At 43.2% G+C, this 21,416-nt stretch overlaps 1 protein-coding gene across 1 annotated transcript in view; it reads left to right on the top strand.

Moving 5' to 3' along the window:
• TEDC1 (tubulin epsilon and delta complex 1) overlaps positions 1 to 21,416 on the top strand; it is a 425,884-nt gene that overhangs the window by 277,982 nt on the left and 126,486 nt on the right. Inside the window, exon 7 of the mRNA XM_069208844.1 lies at positions 15,544 to 15,753. Within this exon, the coding sequence (XP_069064945.1) occupies positions 15,544 to 15,753 (210 nt within the window). The remainder of the gene's footprint in view (positions 1 to 15,543; positions 15,754 to 21,416) is intronic.

The following is a 21,416-nucleotide window of genomic DNA, read 5'->3' as shown; positions in this document are numbered from 1 at the left end:
TCTGAGAGGGAGCTTGAGGTCCTCACTGTGGAATGCATGGCGAAAATGGACCAGCTGTTTGGTAAGGCCTCCTTTTGTGTTCCTGAGGCTCAGAAAAATCCAATTTGGCAAGAAATACAGGAGAAAGTAAACTCCTTGGGGGCCATACAGAGACCCATCCCTGAACTAAGGAAGCAATGTTGTGACCTGATCTCCAGGACCAAAGATAAGCTAACCAGCAGGATGCCGAGGGGCCTGGGACAGGACCCCCACTCCTGACTGCCAATGGACACCTGACTGAGGGGACCCGTGAACCAGTGAGTGGAGTTCTCCAGCTGTCGCCTGTTTACTTCGGGGTGCGCACCAGCAAAGGAGTTCTCCAGCTATCACCTGTTTACTTCCGAATGCGCACCAGCAAAGCAGTTCTCCAGCTACCACCTTGTCCACCTGGTTTACTTAAGCACCTAGACCACCAAGGTACAACGGCTGCAGTAATGTTCCAGTTTCTCTAGCTCATGGATACTCAAAGTACGGCCCTGGGCTAGAGGAGTACAGGGTTGCTGTTCACTCGATCGTAAATAGAGAGGCAATCGTTTATTTCAAGGTTAACTGGTGTTAAGGAAAGTAAGTAACCAGGGAGTCCTGAGCTTCACTTTAGAAGCAAGTTCACTTTTAAAGGCAAACTTGCGGCAAAAGTGTAAACATATACTGTAAGTCACTTCAAAATTCAAGAAGCGTATTAAGTTAACATGCAGTCCATTTCACCTAAGTATAATTTATTAAATCAGTACAATGAGAAGTTTTCAACCAAGAATTTAGAAACGTACATTGTCACCTCTACCCTGACAAATATGCCAATAGTAAACTAAACAAGCAAGTCAGCTGTCATGTGCACTTTTTGAGTGATCTGGGTTCCTATTATAGATGAACAGCATTATAGTGTATTAAATCAAACACAGGAGCAGATTTGTACGATGCAGACCCCGAACCTAAAATTAAGCAATTGCCCAGGATCACACAATTTGTAACAGTGGGGATGCCGAGATTAATCCCAGGTTTTCTGGTTTCATATTGCTCAATTCAGCCACTAGATGTATATCCTTCGCTTCGCCTAGCACTAGTTAACCGCCAGTCCTCCCACCCCCCTCGCCCGACCACCATTCCGCTGGCATTGATGCGGCCCTCGGGCACATCACAGACCAAACTTTTTGGCCCCTGGGAAAATGTTTGCGAGTACCCATGCTATAGCTGGACTAGGGCCATTACTTCTTCTCTCAAGGTCAGATGGCTGCGTTTTATAGCTCAGCATCCACGGCTCCCGCTAAAGACCCCGTGACCTGGCGGTGGTGTTTCAGAGTAGGGGCTGGGTGATGTTTGTTTGTTGCAGCCCTGGTTATAGGAGGAATGGCAGAGCGCCACTCTACAGGGGGGGTTGTTAAGTGCAGAGACCCACGCAAAGCTAGTCACACACTGCACCCTGTGTAGACACTGATACCTTCTACACAATTGGTTTGTTCGTGGTGGTATCTCTCTGCTTGGGATCCTCCCCAGCACGAACGTATGTTGTCTTTAAAAGGTTCATTGCATTAAAGGAATCTTTTCAATGATTTAGTCAATTTTTATAGCAATCATTTGCCGAAACATACCATTTTATTCTAAATATATAATTTGGGGCTTATTTAAAATATCCCCATTTCACCAGTGCATTTCAGGACTCTCTTTCCGTTCATTAGCTCCCATCACAAACAGCATATCATATCAAGGTCTGCTCTGTACAGCGTATAATTGTCCATTCTTACTGGCAAGTTGCAATTTTATCTTACCAAGTTGCCACAGTTGTGCTCTCAGCTAGTCCTAGCTTTAGGCGCTGAATGATTTCCTTTGTTATGTGGTAACCGTTCATCAGAGACCATGCCGCCCATTTTTCTGCTTTTAGTGTCATATTATTTTTATGCCTTTCAGATCTTTCAGCTTTATTTCAGAAGAAATCTCATATATAGAAACCTTAGTCTTTTTACGTCCCTTATCATCATGTTACTCTTACATCAGTTCGACCTTATACTGGAAATATTGGTGGTCTTGTTTCTGACAATTATCTCTCAAGCATAAGCGCATTAGGGAGTATCAGATACCACCACATCCCTGGTCCAGTTTAACCCTACCATCCTCCGTACACAATACTCCTGCCCCCACCCCCACAGTCTGTATTGCTACTTTCCCTTCCCTAGTTCAGGTGTACCCCCTCAGCCAGACTGATTCATAGTCTAGTACCTGCTTAACACACACAGTTTTCCACCGATATTGAACTGTCCTGATGGTTGTATTACCAAACGGATTGCCTTGCATGTTTGTCATCATTAAGTAGCTGCAAGCTCTGTTGCTCGGCACTGTATGCCTTAATGCCATGAAAGACATGCAATACTATCTCTGTTTGTATATGAAAATCCCGATAAAAACTGTTTTCAAAAAACAGATACCACCCCAAATGCAATATTTGGACAACAACTAGAGTAACTAATATTAAATGTGGAGTATGAGAAAGCAATTTTTCTAATTTAAAATATTTAATTGCCACCACACCTCTGTTCTTTGTGTGCTTCTAATCCACTTCATCCACCCCTCTCCAGATTCCCCATTCTCTGACTCTGAAGCCTTCGCTCCTCTAAACATCCAGCTTCATCGCCCTGTTTCCACCTCTGCTCCAACTTCTAACGCTGTCTTTCTTTTATCTCTCTCAGCAGTCCAAATTTATACTTTGCTGTCTCACCACAGGGCCTAAGTTAACTGCTGCCCAACACCATACCTCAAGTCTCCTTTTCTCATCTTCTCTAGTCACTGCCTTGTGAAATTGTTTTATTTTGGTTTTGAAGACCATTGGTATTAACATATGGAAAATCCGCTCTATGATATTTAACCTGGAACTATGGAGAATAACAAAAATGCCTTTAAATACATGAAGTTTTCAGGACGTAGCTTTTTCAGAAAACCTTTTTTTGTTCTCATTTTGTTTTTATTTTCAAGTAAAGCTAGGCTTACCTAACTTGGTCCTAGAAATAATCCTCATATAGTGCCATTAGTATAGCGCTTGAAAAATAAATATGCTCATAGCATTTCACGTAAACCTAGACACAAGAAGAAATAACGTGGCTGAGCTGTAAACTGTGTGGGTGAAAACTATGCTCAAATCCCAATTTTCTCACTTGACTAAATTCTGCATTCCTGATCAAATCACTTTGCATCTCTATGCCTCATTATCCTTAAGTACTAGATTAGGGATTACCTAAAAGTGATACTGTTCAGAGCGCTAGTCAAGGAAGCTAACTTGATTGGGTTTAACGGACTGTAATGTTGTTCCATAGATAGCAATATAGAATTTTTATAGTCAACATCAAAATGTACTTTCCATTTAACTTATTTCTTAACTATTCAAATTTATGTTTAGAACATATTTATTTTAACAAATGACAATTACAGTTATATATTAAACTGAAATAAAAGTTAGAAAAAAGATTTTTAAAAATCGTAGGAAATTTTAGAATTTCATCTGTTGATGATTAACATGCTAATCTGTTCGTACATGGGCCCTTAACGCTGGCTCTCATTCAGAACTCCCTTTGAATTTTGTGACATGCCCACCTTTGCTGCATCACCCCTTGCCTTCCTTCCCAGAGGCTACAGGAATTCCTTTCAACTCACATTCACTCCACTATGAAGTGATCATCATGTCAATGGCTTCCACCTAACCATAAAAGATCAATGTTTTAGAAGAACAAGTTATTTACCTTTGCTAATGCCCTCTCTGATGGATACTCTGTCTAACTACAGATTCCTCCGCTTTAGAATAACCCTACGTGCCTGACTGGATCTAGAGATTTCTTCCAGCAATACTTCCATGCACCAGTATGTGGTGCCATGTGACTCTGATCTCTCTATATGCCTTGGAAGCGATGGAGCAGAGCCACATATAAGCGCTACCCCTGCACTATAAAATCAGTTGTCACTTATCTTTCTCATTCCACTCTTCGAGACACAAAGCATAAAACAAATTGCCTAAGATAGTGTTAAATTTCTAACATGCGACTTTTTTAGATTTTAAAGAGGCCAATCCACAAAACAGAGAGTTGTGAGGAAGTGAGAAATCTGCTGTTAAATAGAATATATGCCAGAAAGAGCATTACGAAAGGTAAGTAATTTGTTCTTCTGATGGATATTAACCGCTAATTCCTCATCTTTAAAATAGATAGCATAGCAGTATCTTCCAAAGGTGGAGAGTCAGGGGAAGGACTCAGACTGAAAAGTACTTCAGAATCAAACAGACAAAGCAGTCTTCCCGAAAGACCAGGCTATCAAAGCAGCAGGGTTTCATGAACATATGTATGATGCAGCTTGGCAGATGTCCAAAACAGCCACCCTTTGTAGCAAAGCCATCATAGTGGTCCTAGCTCTGGTGAATGAGCAAGCACTCCCCCTTGGTGTTGGTTCTTAGCCAATGCGTAACGCATTTTAATGGAGAGGGCTATCCACCTTCACAGGGTGAGCTTTTGTACTGCCTTCCTTTTCTTATCTCCAGAGCAACCCACAAAGAGTTGATCATCCATGCTAAGGTCCTTTGTGTGGTCACTGTAAAATCTCAGAGCTCTCTTAGTGTCAGGTCAGTAGAGCCGCTCTTCCTCATTTGAAAGGTGAGGCAAGACAAAAAAATGCTGGCAGAGTAATTGATTGGTCAACATGGAAGGGAGCCACAACTTTCAACAAGAAGGCTACCCTGGTCCTAAATACCATTTTGTCCAGAAAGAAGGAGGTGTAAGGCAGTTTTAACTAAAGTGCTTACAGCTAACAGCTAACTCGTGAAATGCTGATGTACTCGCAATGAGGAAGATGGTTTTGAGCATCAAGACACTTAAAAGAATAGCTGTGCATCAGCTTGAAAGCCTTGCAGATGAGTAATGTTAAGACCAAGCTCTGGTCCCACTGAGTTATAACAAACAGGTTTGGGCTTCAATCCTTTCAATAAAATGCTTCCCAGGTGATGACGTAAACAAAGAAATTTGGTCAGGCTGTGCAGGAAGGCCAGAAGCACTGATACATTGCTCTTCCCTCTGCCCACTACAAGGTCTTTCTGTCCTAATAGAATAGCAGACAAAATAATATTGGAAAGTTTGGATTGTAAGGGCTTGGTGTTTTGGACACCACACCCAGTGACAAATGTTTCCCAGCTCCCAGCGTTGTTTGACTTTGTGGAAGGGAGTTGGCCTCAAGGATGACATGAACCACATCAGTTGTGAAGTCTAATGTATTTAGTTGCTGCAGCACAATATCAATACAAGGTTGTGGAGATTCAGATTCAGGACCCTGCCCTGTTGCTGAAACCGGAGGTCAAGGACAGGAGTGGAAACCTAACTGAAGGACATAAACTCAGGCGCTCTCCTGGTCCAGTTTGAGGCAATGAGAATTACGTGAGTCTGGTCTGTCTTCATCATCCTTAGATCTTGAGGCATGAGAGTTAGTAGAAATGCATACAGGAGTCCATCCATCCATTCATTCAGATTGCAATGCATCTCCTAATGCGTGCCTTGGAGTAAACTCTGAGTGTTTTCTACAGTGGCCAATATAGCCAGGGCATGCCCCATTGGAGATGCAACAGTGGTCTGCAAGACAACTCATACTCATTTCATCCACTCTGGTAATTGGGGACCCTGCTAAGTGAGTGGTGACCAGGAATAATTCCTGCTGATCCAGCCACTTCCAAAGACGTAGCACCTCTTGGTACAGGATCCAAGAACCCACTTCAACTTGTTTATTGCAATACCACATGGCGGTCATGGTGAATGTGAGAAATGTACAAGCTTTCATTTGATGGCACAATGGCTTTCAGTACCAGATGAACCACCTGCAGCTCCAAAAGATTAATATGGAGCCAGCTCTCTGCTGAAGGCGAGAGGCCTCTGATATCTACCTCTCCCAAATGGCCCACAATTCCAACAGCAACTCATTTGTTACCATCATGAACTCTGTGTGGGAAAGGGAAAGTTTCTTCTGCAAATCAAGTTAGCGTCTACCAGCTACTACTGCAGATCCTGCACTGTCTCCTTCATGATTTTAATAGAGTTGGAGAGGCCACCCTGAAGCAGGACCCACTGGGATCTAAGAGACCATTGTAGGTCTCACATGACCACCTGGTGTGCAGGATGAAGAGGAAACATGGAGCAAAAAGACCAAGAAGCCTCAGAGTCATTGAAACCCAGAACTTATCCTGCAGCATCAGAACTATGTCCTGATTGTCCAGACAAGCTGTAGTGGTGGAGAGACCTCGAACACCATCATATTCAGAATTCCCCCTGAGGAGTGCAGTCATCTGTGTGAGATTCAGGTGGAACTTCAGCTCATTGATGGTAAAGCCCGACTATTTCCACCATCCGAAAGTGTTCTACAACCGATTGAAGCGAGCCTGCCTTTAAATGGCCAGTTGTTGAGGTACAGGAATATGTGTTATCCTAACCTTCGAAGATGGTCAGCAGCCACCGCCATCACTTTTGCAAACACTAGAGGAGCAGAGGTGAGGCTGTAGGGAAGCATGGTAAATTGAAAGAGTTACTGGCCTAACTTGAATACTAGTTGCCAGTTGGACTGCTGGACTGTGTATGGAAATAAGTGTCATGCAAGCTCAAGGAGGGGATAGGATGTGAGCTAAAGTAAGCATTTTGAGCCCGCCCTTCCTCAGAAAGGCATCAATGGCTGGAGGTACTGAAAATACCTGAGGTCTCTGCCCTAAATCAGAACAAAGCAGTAGTGCAAAACAGCATCCTTACCTCCACTCCAAGTCTGGTACTGTCTTGATGCAACCCTTGTACAACCGCAGGCCAACTTCCTGCATCAGGCAGCAGAGTGCGCGCCACTTAAAAGGAAAGAAAAGTCATGGCATAGCCCCTTTGAAGAATCCCTATGACCCAGCTTTCTGAAGTGATGGGTCTGCAAGTCAGGAGGAAATGCTGTGTTCGGACACATACAGACCAAGCAGAAACCTGGGAGTGCAGACCAATGCAACTTGGATGTCACTTCCATGGAGGAAGAAGACCTGATGTCTTTGCCTATTTGAATTGTCTCTATCGGGGCCACTGCCTGAACCCTGAAAGGGCTGGGTGAGCTGTTGCAATATATGTAGCAAGGGCTGAACGTGCCTGTAAGCTAGACCCTGGGAATAGCCTCTGAATTTCCTGCATTTTTGGGGAAATTATTTAGCTCCTTTAATAGCCCTAAAGAATGTGATGTGGCATAACTGTCCTTTAGTGTTTCCAGTATCCATATTCCACAGGGCATAGTTGTACCTGATTAAGAGATAAACTAGATGAAGGAAACATTTTCCTTACACGAGCATCAAGTCTTTTTGATTCCTTATCTGGAGGATTGACCTTACTTGTTGATGTTTCTGCATTTAGGCTCTCCAGCATATGGCACATGGTTAGGGAGCCCAGGTCATCGGGATCCAGTCGGTCACCTAGACACATGTCGATTGATTGGTGGCCATGACCACTGTTTGGCCCACATAAGCAGAAGGGCATCAGTAAAGGACAGATATGACCCCAATGAATATGGTCCTCATTGAAGGACCAAAAGTAACACATTTGACTTCGTCAGACCCCAATGAATATGGTCCTCATTGAAGGACAACAGGTAACACATTTGACTTAGTCTCAGTAGTAGGCACCTACAATTCTAGTGTTTCAAACGCCCTCCCAATCACCTCTGCAAACAAAATGCTTTACTGTGTTGGTGGCCTAAGTGGAGAGTCTAGATCTGTCGCAAGAGATGTCAAGCCCACTGGCATTTTACAAGTCTAAGTACAATGCATTATCATAATGAGGCGGCAGCTAACTCTACCCTTCTCCTCAGTATCGGTGTCCTGTGGGACATTGGGTGCCTCTTTCGGTGGGTCCGTGTTGGAGCTAAAACAACTGTGAACCCTCAGCTGGTACTGGCATTGAGAGACTCTTGCTGCTCCATGGGGCCTGTAGGCATGCCAGAGGGAGCATGAATCGCACCAAAAATGTGTAGAAAGGCCTGTTTGAAGGCTGCTATTTGGTGCATGTTTGACCATGGCCAGAGGGTCTTGGGATATGACCAACTGCATGACCAGTTCAGTTTCAGGAGACACCAGAGGAGTGTGATCTTTATCTTGACTTCCTTGTGCTTTCTCGCTAGACTTCGAGTGGCGGCCTACCTTCCAACACAGTTGTCCTGAACTGTGGAATTGCACCAGTCCCTCACAACCTCAAGTAACCTTTTGGCCGCTAGTGACTTCTAAGCACTAGCGGCCAAAAGGTTACTTGAGGTCGTGAGGGACTGGTGCAATTCCAAAGTTCAGGACAACCGCTTTGGAAGGTAGGCCGGCTACAGAACCCACACAGGGCAGTACTTTTGATGGAGCAAAAGCGTTGACGTCAAGGGCACAATGCGTCGATATTTTCCACATAGCCGGGTCACTGCGTCATTGGCTCCATTGAAATGCAGACAATGTGTCGTCGTCGAGCCATGCCAGGCGCCGTCTTTGAGCGTGCGCATATTGTGAATCCGCTGTTGCAGAACAGCCTCTATTTTATTGTCAAGCCTCGCAGATGGTGTCGATTTTTTTCACACGCATTTGGGTCAATGCACTGTTTTTTTAAGAAAACCGCTGCAGAACCCACTTCGGAGGTCCAGGACTTGAGTGGGGGCACCGCAGGCAAGGGTAGGACTCACAGATGGCAGAGTCCAGCAACACCAGGAGAGTTGCAGGCTGTCTTTGATGTCGCTGAGATTCTAGGAGAACAGGGGGCAAGCCAACAAGCCCTTGGAGAACCTTGGGTTCAAGGATGTAGAGAACAGGTCCAGTCCTTCTCACACCGGGCAAGAAGCAGCAATCAGCAGGCCAGCACAGCAAAGCAAGTAGCAAAGTGGCAGACCCTCCGACACTGGGGTGGTGCCTGTATATGCATGTCACATCCTGCGCGTACGATGCCGACTTTGAGCCATTTGATGCCACCTATGGGCACTCAGGAGTACTACTTAAGATTTTCCGGAACCAGTCTGATGCCTGGGGGAAATTCTAAAATAAGGAATTAGTAGCTAAATTGAGGTTCTACCAGATAAGGTGTTACCAAAGGCAAGTAACTGGTTCATCAGAATGGCTAAAAGCACGTTGTGTGTCAGGCATTCTGATTGGTAACTTTTTAGATCAGTCCGAATGGTCCATGCACAGTGGCTGCTGAGCAGCCAAATCAGGATGTCAGGGGAATGCTACACTTTACTGGACATCCTTGGGCTCAAGGAAGACACAGATTTGGATTCACGTGAAGGGTGGGACAGTGGGCCACTGGGTAGCCTTTAATCTTTGGTCACTATTTTGGCTACTATAAATAACTTTTCAAATATGCTACCCTGTAGGTGGTCGTGTAAAGATCCAATTAAGTTGAACAACACCAGTCTTCCCAGATTCTCTTTTAGTGTTCATTATACCTTTTTATTATAAGATTTATAAGGATTACTTAATCTCTTCATGCAAAGAATGTCAAAATAAACAGTTACAATTAGTGTTGTGAAAAAAGTTTGATCGGCTGATGCTGAATCAAGACTGAGAATAAAGCTTCACTCATTATAACTCTTCTGAGGGGGAAAATCAAACTTTAGGCGTCTACTAGTCTTATTTTAGACTGAACTGCAGGCATCATTCTTTAAGGGGTAAATAACGTGCTTTTGATAATATCTGTGCGAAAAATATAAACTGGAACTTTTTCACACAAAATTAACTGTGACTGTTCCTAAATTCTATGCCTTGAGAAAGAGGATTGTCCTCGAAACATGTGTTGTCTGTGTTTTATTTTTTGACTGATATTTTTCCTTTCATGTATTGCCCCATATTATTATTTCTGAGAGGCTCTCAGTATCTTTCTCATTTTTTTTTAGAGCATTGCATGGCATGAGAAATTGAACAAACTCTTTTCTCTGGCTATCAACTCCAGTTAAATGGTTACACAGAGCTAAATAATAAAATCTTGAAACAATAGCTTAGATGCTGTTGTAATGCAGTTCAATGTAATTGGCATTGTTATTTACCCACACTTGAATTACTGTCTATGTGAATCAGTTACATAAACGAAGATAACTTGTTTCTGAAAATCTACACCATTTTAAAAGTAAGATAAAGGAGCATACTAATAACTCAAGTTCAAATTCTTATCCTTTTTTTTTTTGCTAAAGTTTTGCTGTCTTCTTCTTTCCTTCCTCCTTAAATAGCCAGTCACATTTTGACTCTGATTTTTTTGTCTGTTTCATAGTTACTCATTAGATTAATCCTGTGGCCTTTTGGTTAATGTTGCCTCACACTTGTATGTATGTGATAGATTCATTCTGTGTTTCATTGGACTAAAATCAAAGCCATATGTTGATCCTCATCAGTCTTACACTCCTGGATTTTCCAAGGACGTCTTACATTTTTGACTCTCTGGAAAGATTATTTACTTACTGTGCCTTTCGGGGAAGATGCCTTTTCTGTTCATGACCCATTGCTTCTGTACTGTTTCTTTCAGGCACATCCTTGTATGCCCTGAGCTTCAGGAGAGGGGAATACTATCACATCTGTGCAGAGAGCTTATCCAAGGCAGAAAGGGGAAGATTGTTCGCATATTGCACACTCAGGCGGCATGTTGCTGGATGAAGCACTCAGAGCCTGCCTGTCCAGCTGTCCACGCAGCCTGGACCCTGCTGACTGTTCTGTGACTGCTGTCACCTGAGCAGTGGGGAGGGCACCAGAGATGCAGAGTTTGGCAGTGTGCAAATGATGACAAACAGAGGCTTCTTCTTTGGCTGTCAAGCCAATGCCATGAGTCTCCGAAGAGAGGCGTGGCTGAGCTTATGAAGAACCCTTTCTGAGATTGTGGTTTTTCAGAGAACTGTACTAGAGATTCCTAGTCTAACATGAGTTTAGAGTCTTCCTGTGATGTCAGTTTGTCAGTTCCTATTTAAATCATATATAAAGGAGGCAGTGACAAGAGGAAGAAGCATCATAATGTGTTTGTTCCATTTTTTCTTTTTTTGTTGCTTTTGTCACGAATTGCTTCTGGTGTTTGCCTGTTTCTTCCTTGCCATTGAATTCCCTTTTGAACCTTCATGTGGATGACTTGGCTAAACTCTTTTCTCTTCCCTGGTGTCAGGGAGAGTTAAGTGCCTGGCCGTGCAGCAGGGCTGAACTGCCCCGTGTGGCACCCAAATTGCACGACCTTATTTTCCAACAAGAACAAGCAGCAAAGTTTTTTTTTTTTTTTTTTTTTTTTTTTACCCTTGTGGTTTATTCCCTTCTAATTTGGTTGCTCTTAAGGAGACGTGACACCTTTCATGTGAGTTATTAAGTGCAGGGTGGCATTGTTACCACTTGGAGGAGTTGCACATTCCTCAGTCTATCTACAGGGAGTGCAGAATTATTAGGCAACTTGTATTTTTGAGGATTAATTTTATTATTGAACAACAACCATGTTCTCAATGAACCCAAAAAACTCATTAATATCAAAGCTGAATATTTTTGGAAGTAGTTTTTAGTTTGTTTTTAGTTTTAGCTATGTTAGGGGGATATCTGTGTGTGCAGGTGACTATTACTGTGCATAATTATTAGGCAACTTAACAAAAAAAAATATATACCCATTTCAATTATTTATTATTACCAGTGAAACCAATATAACATCTCAACATTCACAAATATACATTTCTGACATTCAAAAACAAAACAAAAACAAATCAGTGACCAATATAGCCACCTTTCTTTGCAAGGACACTCAAAAGCCTGCCATCCATGGATTCTGTCAGTGTTTTGATCTGTTCACCATCAACATTGCGTGCAGCAGCAACCACAGCCTCCCAGACACTGTTCAGAGAGGTGTACTGTTTTCCCTCCTTGTAAATCTCACATTTGATGATGGACCACAGGTTCTCAATGGGGTTCAGATCAGGTGAACAAGGAGGCCATGTCATTAGATTTCCTTCTTTTATACCCTTTCTTGCCAGCCACGCTGTGGAGTACTTGGACGCGTGTGATGGAGCATTGTCCTGCATGAAAATCATGTTTTTCTTGAAGGATGCAGACTTCTTCCTGTACCACTGCTTGAAGAAGGTGTCTTCCAGGAACTGGCAGTAGGACTGGGAGTTGAGCTTGACTCCATCCTCAACCCGAAAAGGCCCCACAAGCTCATCTTTGATGATACCAGCCCAAACCAGTACTCCACCTCCACCTTGCTGGCGTCTGAGTCGGACTGGAGCTCTCTGCCCTTTACCAATCCAGCCACGGGCCCATCCATCTGGCCCATCAAGACTCACTCTCATTTCATCAGTCCATAAAACCTTAGAAAAATCAGTCTTGAGATATTTCTTGGCCCAGTCTTGACGTTTCAGCTTGTGTGTCTTGTTCAGTGGTGGTCGTCTTTCAGCCTTTCTTACCTTGGCCATGTCTCTGAGTATTGCACACCTTGTGCTTTTGGGCACTCCAGTGATGTTGCAGCTCTGAAATATGGCCAAACTGGTGGCAAGTGGCATTGTGGCAGCTGCACGCTTGACTTTTCTCAGTTCATGGGCAGTTATTTTGCGCCTTGGTTTTTCCACACGCTTCTTGCGACCCTGTTGACTATTTTGAATGAAACGCTTGATTGTTCGATGATCACGCTTCAGAAGCTTTGCAATTTTAAGAGTGCGGCATCCCTCTGCAAGATATCTCACTATTTTTTACTTTTCTGAGCCTGTCAAGTCCTTCTTTTGACCCATTTTGCCAAAGGAAAGGAAGTTGCCTAATAATTATGCACACCTGATATAGGTTGTTGATGTCATTAGACCACACCCCTTCTCATCACAGAGATGCACATCACCTAATATGCTTTAGTGGTAGTAGGCTTTCGAGCCTATACAGCTTGGAGTAAGACAACATGCATAAAGAGGATGATGTGGTCAAAATACTCATTTGCCTAATAATTCTGCACTCCCTGTATACTGAAACTTAACTTCCTTCACCGTTTCTAGTCTTTTGCAATTTGGGGAGCATATTATTTGACCACAAACTTTGGAAGCATGCCAGGCAGCTTAGGTGCCACACTGTGCATCAACCTTGCTGCTTGGCCCATGCCTTGTAACAATAAATATAAATTGCTAATTTGGACCTCAAAGGACGTGGCAGCCACAAACATCAAAACTGAATCATAAAATGTCAAGTGCGAAAATGTCAAATCAGCAATCACATTGAGTTACTCATTTAGTTTTAATAATTTTGAGACATGAAATATCTTGTGCCAAGCCAGCTTAATTGGCCTAATAAGAATCAAACAAGACGGCTTTCACACTTTGTACTCTCTTATTTAAACTATCTGATGGCTAAAGGTTTAAATGGGCACGTGTACAGTAACCAGTACAAATCTGAATTCCAGTAATTGTCTTAATTTTTGCATGTGAATGGCTGTATCGATGCTTAGATCGTCTTGGGAGAAGGCCTAAGTAGAGGCTCTGACTCCATCACTCTGAGTGACATTTTGGGATAGTGCAGCTGAAAGTGCTGGAATGCCTGGGACGTGGACTGAGCTGATCTAAACTGGTTAATGGTGACTGGAATTGGAGTGGAAGAGCAACATCCTAAGCCTGAAACTGTCATTGGTCCAGTCGAATGTTGCCGGGCAAAAGATTGTGACACAATAGCTGTGCTAGAAGGCACAGCACCAACCCCATAGTGTAGTAAATAGATGAGAGGGATCTGTGGGATCTTTATATAGATTGGACAAGGACCACCTCCAGGTGCTATTTTAAGAATTGATAATTAGCCACCAGCTCTTAAGAACCAGCATGCAAAGAGGGGAAAGATGTATCTGCCTTCTTTTCTAACTGCAACCCCTGCCTGTCTGTTACCGAACTCTGGAAGAGCTGTTCCTCTACCCGAATCCTCTCTCTGAAACCTTTCCGGAGGAGGCGCTTTTCTGACTGTTTGATCACTCTATTGGCAACAGCTGCCTTCCATCTGCATAACTTGGCGCTGGCTAGCCTGACCTAAAAGAGCTTCAAGACGGTATAGCAATAATGGAGGCCGCCAACCAGTCCACCATTACCTAGATAACTGTGCCAGAGGTGGGGCCACCATAACTGATGTCAAGAGGAATGGGTCTCTATTAGTAATCAAATCACATAGTTTGTTTTAGATTTGCAACCCTGGTTGTAGAGGAGACACGTGAAGGATTAAGGCTCTTATTCGGATGCAGGTGGCAGTTTTAAAGCTGCTGCTGAAAGAGAAATAAGACCCCTGCCCCCAATTGTGGAGAAAAAATGTCCTCTGCTGCCAAGCACCCTGCCAGATATCTGCCTTTAATAACATTATTACCAAAAATAAATGCATTACCACCGACCACCCCAATGCAGTAAATAGGGCTGTCTTAAAATGTTCATTTTTCTGACCGGAAATATGATGTGTTTGGCGTAAGTAGTGTACAATTCGCCACTAATTGGAGTGTAAGCAAGGTATTGGCATGTGGTAGTCACTGTCTCTTCAATTTGCACTTCCCAATGATTGTTTGTATAACCTTTGGGGTAAAAATGTACCACTGGTGGTTAAAAAAAAAAAATACTTCACGTTAGCTGCTGAAAAGCAGAAACTTATGTGTTGTGGTGATCAGTGCTTAATTTGTAAATAAGAAGGTGCCGGTGCCCAAAGCCCTCCTCTTAAACACGCGGCTGCTGCAATTACATGTGTGAACACGGAATACTGAGGCAGTGTAATCTTAAAGCCATCTTCAATCCATATAAAGCCACTCCCTGCCCCTTCAGCTCGCTCTAGCAGCTTTCAGTTTTCTCCCTTTGTAACGCTTTTTCGTTTTTCCTTCCTTCCTTAATCTTCCCCATACGTGTCTTTTGCTCGCAGTAAATGCTTGAGGCAGAAGATTAAGTCCCGACCCTTCAAAATAAGTGCCGGTGCTCAGCACCGGAAACAACAAGCACAAATTAAGCACTGGTGGCGATTAAGCTTGTTGGTCTGATCCACCAACAGTGATAACCTCAGCGCCACCATCAGTGTTATCGAGCTCGCTACCCATCAGAATGGTCATTTACCACCTGTAGTACTTCTACAGTAAGGTCCTAAATAGCTTTAATCTCGCTTCCTTTTTGCACCCGAGATGCAGTGCGTCCATTTTATTAAACTGTTTAAACTTTTTTAACATAATCTATCTCTTTTGACATTATTGGATACTTGTGTTTAGCATCGATACCCTGTATAACATGCGCGCAGAAATGCCTTTCTCTAGAAAACGATCCTTGGAGCTCTTCGTAGTTTACCTTTCGTCGATATTTTTGGTTTATCTCCCCTCTCAGATTGTAGATCACTTATATTACATTTTGCCTCGCCGCTCATCTTTATGTATGTCTGCAAATGAAACAAATGCTAAATAGCTTCTGACGGGTTACAAATCCGTAGCCTCGGCTTCCAAAAATCTATACCCATATATTGTGTATGCTAATGCAGCATTAATGAAGTTCCAGTGTGCTGCTTTATCATATTAATGCCGTATTTTTCCACAGGAAAGTGTATTAAAATCCAAGTTTGAAGACAGAAGAGGTTTGCAGTTACAAGACATTGACAATAAGAACTTTGCCTTACCAGTCATTGATACTTGTCCAGGGAATCACAGCAGTGTAAAGGAAATTGAAAAACTGACAGAAGAGTTTGTGACACTGCACGATGATCTACAGGAGATGGTTACTTGCAAGAGGGTCTCGTGGAATGAAAAGGTAAGAAGAATTGGGTTTTCGGTCATTCAAAAAATGAGGTGTCAACTTATCACCAAGCCTTGATCTCTCCCAGTGCTTAATTTGAGCCAGTGATTTCCGGTGCTCGACACTGGTACTTAATCGTCAACACCGGCACTTATGGCATTCTACCATATGGTGGTGCAGTGTGTCTAATTTAGAGATGAGCACAACAACAGTCTTTAGGGTGGATTTTGTGCCAAGTCACGCAAAGTGTCTGTTTGTGCTGCCAGCACCTCCATGGACTGCTAAAACATACAGTCATTCTGATTGGCTGCCTAAAGTCAGTCTGAATGGTTTTAACTCTTACTTTGACTGGCTCAATGTTTGGCCCACCAGATTGCTGTTATGTGAGCAGTCTTATTGGCCATCTTTTGATTCTGTCAGAATTGGGGACGTGCGTTAGGCTGGTTCTGATTGGCTGCCGGTAACAATCACATCAGCTATTTCATGAAGTACATTTGACTTGTGTTCAGTGTGGGATATCTGCAAAAAAACAACTTGCAGTTTCCTGTGTTTTTTATGTTCTTGGTAGGCAGAAGTATATCCCTTGAAAAAGGTTGATTTACTCCAGCAATCGCATCCTCTTACTGCACGGAATCTCATCTGCTTATTGCAAAGAGAAAATGAATATCTTTTCCGCACTAACAAATCCCGTTCCAGCTTATATCTAGTGTGTCTCTTGCCTGGGTCTGTCCAGAGCAAACCCACCTCCTCCAGCACCACAGCCAAGGGGTTGGTGGATGCAGACAGAATAAACTAAAGTCTGTGTTGCACCTGAAACAATAGTGCACAAAAGTGGTTACGGGTTTAAGGGTGCCATCCCTCAGTCAACATGTGTACTAACATTGAATGTCACCGGCTGACTGTTAACATAGCTGGCATGGCAAAAGAACAACAAATAGTTATGTCTTGCACAGGCGAAACACTGTCTCACACAGAACTAGGATAAGGTGTAACAGGACAAAACACAGTTGTACATGAAATTCAAACAGTATGGAACAAACTTACACCAGAATTTGCTGCACAGCATTGCCACAATGATCACACTAAGGCTTCATGTCACAGGCCAATTCGGACTTGCACAAAACACTCTAGAAAGCAAGCTGTTCATTTCGAATGGCCGCAGAGAAGCAGGTGTGTATGGCTTTATATCTAAGAACATGGAGGTTCACTTTCACATTGTCGCAGGCTTAGGAATACCCATCCTGGCCTTGCTTGCTCCAATTCTGTATGGTGCCAGTTCTGGGCACCTGCAACGCTTTAGGCAGGCATCAGCGAGTGCATGCACCATCACAGCACCTGAAATGAATCACTCAGACTGAGGGGTCTGTTGGCTTTGCTGGCACACCCACTGCTGCAGGTGACTCCAGTGGTAAGGGAACAAAATATGTTGCCCTATAGAATGCAACCATTAAGAAAGAGAGACATTTCTCCCATTCTTTGCACTTTCCATCAATTTTCTGTGATTGTTCTCCTAAGGCGTTGAACTTTGCACAGTGTATAGAAAACTAACTTTGCATTTCGCGCAACACAGATCTTCCGCCTTGGACATTTTAGTGTTGAGGGCTCTTCGCTTTTAATCTGGAGTTGTAAGGTTGTACACCTAATCTTCAACAAGTGATGTTTGATGCCTCGTCCTCTACCAATTAAAAGGAGTACTTACAAACTCTTGTCACATTTATTTCCTATCATGGCTGCAGATGTTTGTAAAACAATGGTTTATTTTTCATCCTCGTCATTGCTCCTGTCGTCTTTGGCTGTACTGGGAGAGCAACTCTCCACGTCTAATGACTAAAACCAATGCTCTTGAGCTGCTACTCAAATTGAGTGACTTCAAGAGGTGGAAAACCACGACTTAGCCAGATATTAACACAAGGAGTTTTGTCAATTCCGTAAGAGATATAACATAAGAAGAAAGTGAGACTCTGTCAGGCATGTACCCCATACTAAAGGAGTTTACTCCTGAAACGAGATAGCATTAGCATCCTTGATGCCCACGCCACAGGAATCCCTAAACAATTCAGAGCGAGCCTAATTGGTAGACAATTCATCCCCAGAGCAGCTAAGGCTAACATTCATAACACATTCCTCCACTCCTGTGGTGAATCCATTTCAGTTCCCTGCTAGGGCACAGGAGTCAGTTTAGCCTTTCGGCTTACAGGCCTGTTGCCCCCCTCACCTAATGACCTTTTATCCACTTAGCATGCTGTTTTATTCCATTTATTTTATTATTTATTTTAGCATTTTGCAGTTGCCTACATTCTTATAAGAAATGTTTTGCTTTTGCTTATCAGTACCATTCTTACAAGACGTCACTATCTGTGATGTATGTAGGTGTTGTCATCATGTCCCTTTCTCACTTATGTTTGACAGGGACATAATGCACACTTGATTGGGATTGTTTATGTAATTGCTGGCACAAGTCTGCCCCATTATCCGTTGTTTAGGAAAATTCCTGTGCCAGGGATACTACATGATCAGTATAAAAACATCTCACACGGACAAGGTCATTAGGAGGTTCCTTCCAGATGCCACCTATGCTGCACATCACCATGCTGCAGAACTCAACCTTTATGTCTCTGTTCTGTCTGACTTAGAGACCTCATTCCAAGGTAACGAGGGCTGGTGGGGGCATTTTCACATGGACATGATACTGAGAGATTAGGGTTTATCATACCTAGCTCTCGTTACGGGGGAGATTAGGCTTTTTTGGTTAAGAATTGCATATCTTATGTTTATTGTAAGATGGTGGAGGTTTTCATATCCACAACTCTCATCTTCACAGTTCTGCTTTTATTATTGTCCATTATCCTAACCATTGCAGCATATGTGTTTTATAGTATATTGCAGTCTTTTCAATAAATATATTGAAAACTGTCCTGCATCTCCTTCATTGCCTTTGTGTGCTTGAGACTGGTTGCTAACAAGAGAAAATGGTAATTTCCGTTCCACCACAATCCATTGAGGAGTGGCAATCTAGAGTCCATGCATAAGGCTGGCAGAAATCACCTTTTCTGCCTGCGTTTTGGTGAGGTACTGCTTATTAGCTGGGAGGGGTGGGTCGACAGTTGTGAATTGCTGTAGGAGTGACAACATCTACAAACAAAAGTGCTTTCTCCCCTAAACCAGCAGTCTCGCTAGGGAGAGAGTCCAACTAGGACACTCCTGGCCACACTTCCTTGGGGAATGGTTGAGTACATTTTTGTCTCTCTTTTGGGGAACAACACTGTTATGTGTGAACTTGATTCTTATAAATCCTTTCTTCAGACTGCAAACTCCCAGGATGGTTCTTCTATTTTGGTACTCATGAACCATCTTTGAATGAAAATGTGTGTGGTGACTTTCTAGTTTACTTTTTTGGCTCATTGAGGAATTAACATGTTGCCTCTGGTGAGGGTGTCTGCTCTGACCCAATTACCTGTCTTGGGTCTCTTTGCCGGCTTATCAGTATTAGGAGCCCAACCCTAGGTTTATTTATTAGATGATGTCCCAAAGTTTCTACATGTGCCTATGGGACTCTCAGTGTCCATGCACACTTAAGGAGATGTCACCTTAGGCTCCATTGCAGACTGCACATAGAGGTACCTCCATCTTCAAAAGCCATACACAAGACTCACCCCAAAAACCTGGCTCATATTCCTTGAAATTATAACACTCTATCATGAATGCCTGCTTTAAGGAGCGTACATTTCTTATTGTTCCTCTGTCATCTTTGCCTGTGATTTAGTCTCAATTTGTTGAGTACAATTCTTATAGCCAACTTTCAGCAGGCGTAGCAGGTAGGCTCCTTTGAGCTTTGTAGTAAGGAACTCCCCATTCTTCTTGACTTCAAGTCCTGCCTACCAATAAAGATTCTTGATTATTATGGTCGATTAGAGGACTGCAGGTTTGAAGGTACCATCTTTTGATCTTAACATGATTGTCATTTTTCATTCCAAGTAGCCCTTCAGGATGATGAATTGGACCACATCCTGTTCCCTTAATTTATGCGTTTGACGCAGGAATAAATACATTCCAAATAACGCCTTACAGGTATTGGTTTGTGACCATGAGTGGATGAAAGTATTTATGGTTGCACTGTCACATACTGTTTCCTCATGCAAGTTCTTAACAAGATTGGTTAAGGAAAACTAATGCTCAAGGGATTAAATCGGACTCCTGAGGCAAAATCGCATTGAATAGGCAATGTGTGTATGGACCCATTTACTACAGGGAGGGTATCCTGGTGCATGAGCTCCATGGGCCAAGCAAGGCCCGGGTGAAGAGCAGTGTATACGATTTCTTGCAGAATTCAAGAGCTAAGGAGGCTGCTCTGACATGCAGGGGAAGGATGTTCCAGGCTTTAGGAGTGAGATACAGAAAACACAACCCCAGGATCTGGTTCTGTTAATGTGGGTGGAGAGTGCAAGTAGGAGTCCAGCTGATCAGATGTGTCTGGGAGGTTTATGGATGTTTATGCAGTTGATGTATGTTGGGCCAATGTTGTGTAAGGCTTTGTATATGGGCGTGAAGAGTTTGAAGAGTGCTTGTTTGTGGATTGATTGGAAGTTAGTGGACCTCTCTGAGATGCGGGGTGATGTGAGTGCGTGGTGGGAGATTGAGGGTGAGCCTGGTCGCTGAGTTTTGTATGTTCTGGAATCTTTTGGTTAGTTTCATGTTTATTCTCATAGAGTGCACTGCCATAGTTTAACTTGCTGGTAAAGAGGGCTTGGGTAATGGTTCTGCAAATTGTAGTGTGGAGCCATTTAAAGAGCTACTTGAGCATCTTGAGTGTGTGGGAGCTTAAAATGGAGACCGTTCACTTGGCTAGCCATGGTGAGTATGTTGTTGATTACCATTCCGAGCTCCTTTGTGTGGGTTGCCGGAGGGGTGAGGCTTCGAGTTCAGCAGTCCACCAGCTAGAGTGCCATAGTGTGGTGTCTTTTCTGAAGATTACTACTTCCATCTTGTCCGTGTTGAGCTTGAGGCATGTGTTTTTCATCCACCTGGTGACTTCAGTCATGCATGGGGAGAAATTGGTCCAGGTGTTTGGTGTCTTGTCACAAAGGGAGAGCTGGAGCTGGAATTCATTAGTGTAGGATATGATGTTGATTCCATGGGCACAGATGAGGTGGGCGGGTGGGTACATGCCATCCTACATACAGGTTGTTTCCCAAAATGTGGCAAACCTAGCTGCATTTGTCAAGACATGAGTATATGAAGGACATACAGCCCCATCTAGACCTGTACCTGTACAAAGAAACCTCTTCAAGCAAGATATTTGAATGGCTCCTAAGGAGGTCAGAATTTGGATTTTGGCAGAAAATATTGCATGCCGACTCATTTAAAGGTAGATGAAATGCAGTTTTCTCAAGAGCTGGGCCACCACCAGCTGTGCCATTGGGACATCTCTTGCAATGGACACAGTGTAGTAAGAACAGCATCAAAGGAGCTGCTCCATTTGAATAGCCCTACGCTGTTCCTGCCAACACCTATTCTTTTCGGACCTGCCATGTCAACATTGGCAGTCTAGAAGATTAAAATCCAAAAATGGCCCCGGGTGTTAGAAGTATCTTTTATGGGATTAGATTTTTCCCAGCGTATTTGAATTTAGCCTCCCTGAAGATATCAGTCTGAGAGAGAGGAAGAATGAGAGGGAGAAT

Source organism: Pleurodeles waltl, chromosome 9 (assembly GCF_031143425.1).
Source record: "Pleurodeles waltl isolate 20211129_DDA chromosome 9, aPleWal1.hap1.20221129, whole genome shotgun sequence".
In the NCBI taxonomy this organism is placed as follows: Eukaryota; Metazoa; Chordata; class Amphibia; order Caudata; family Salamandridae; genus Pleurodeles; species Pleurodeles waltl.
This window is presented reverse-complemented; position numbering and strand designations above follow the sequence as displayed.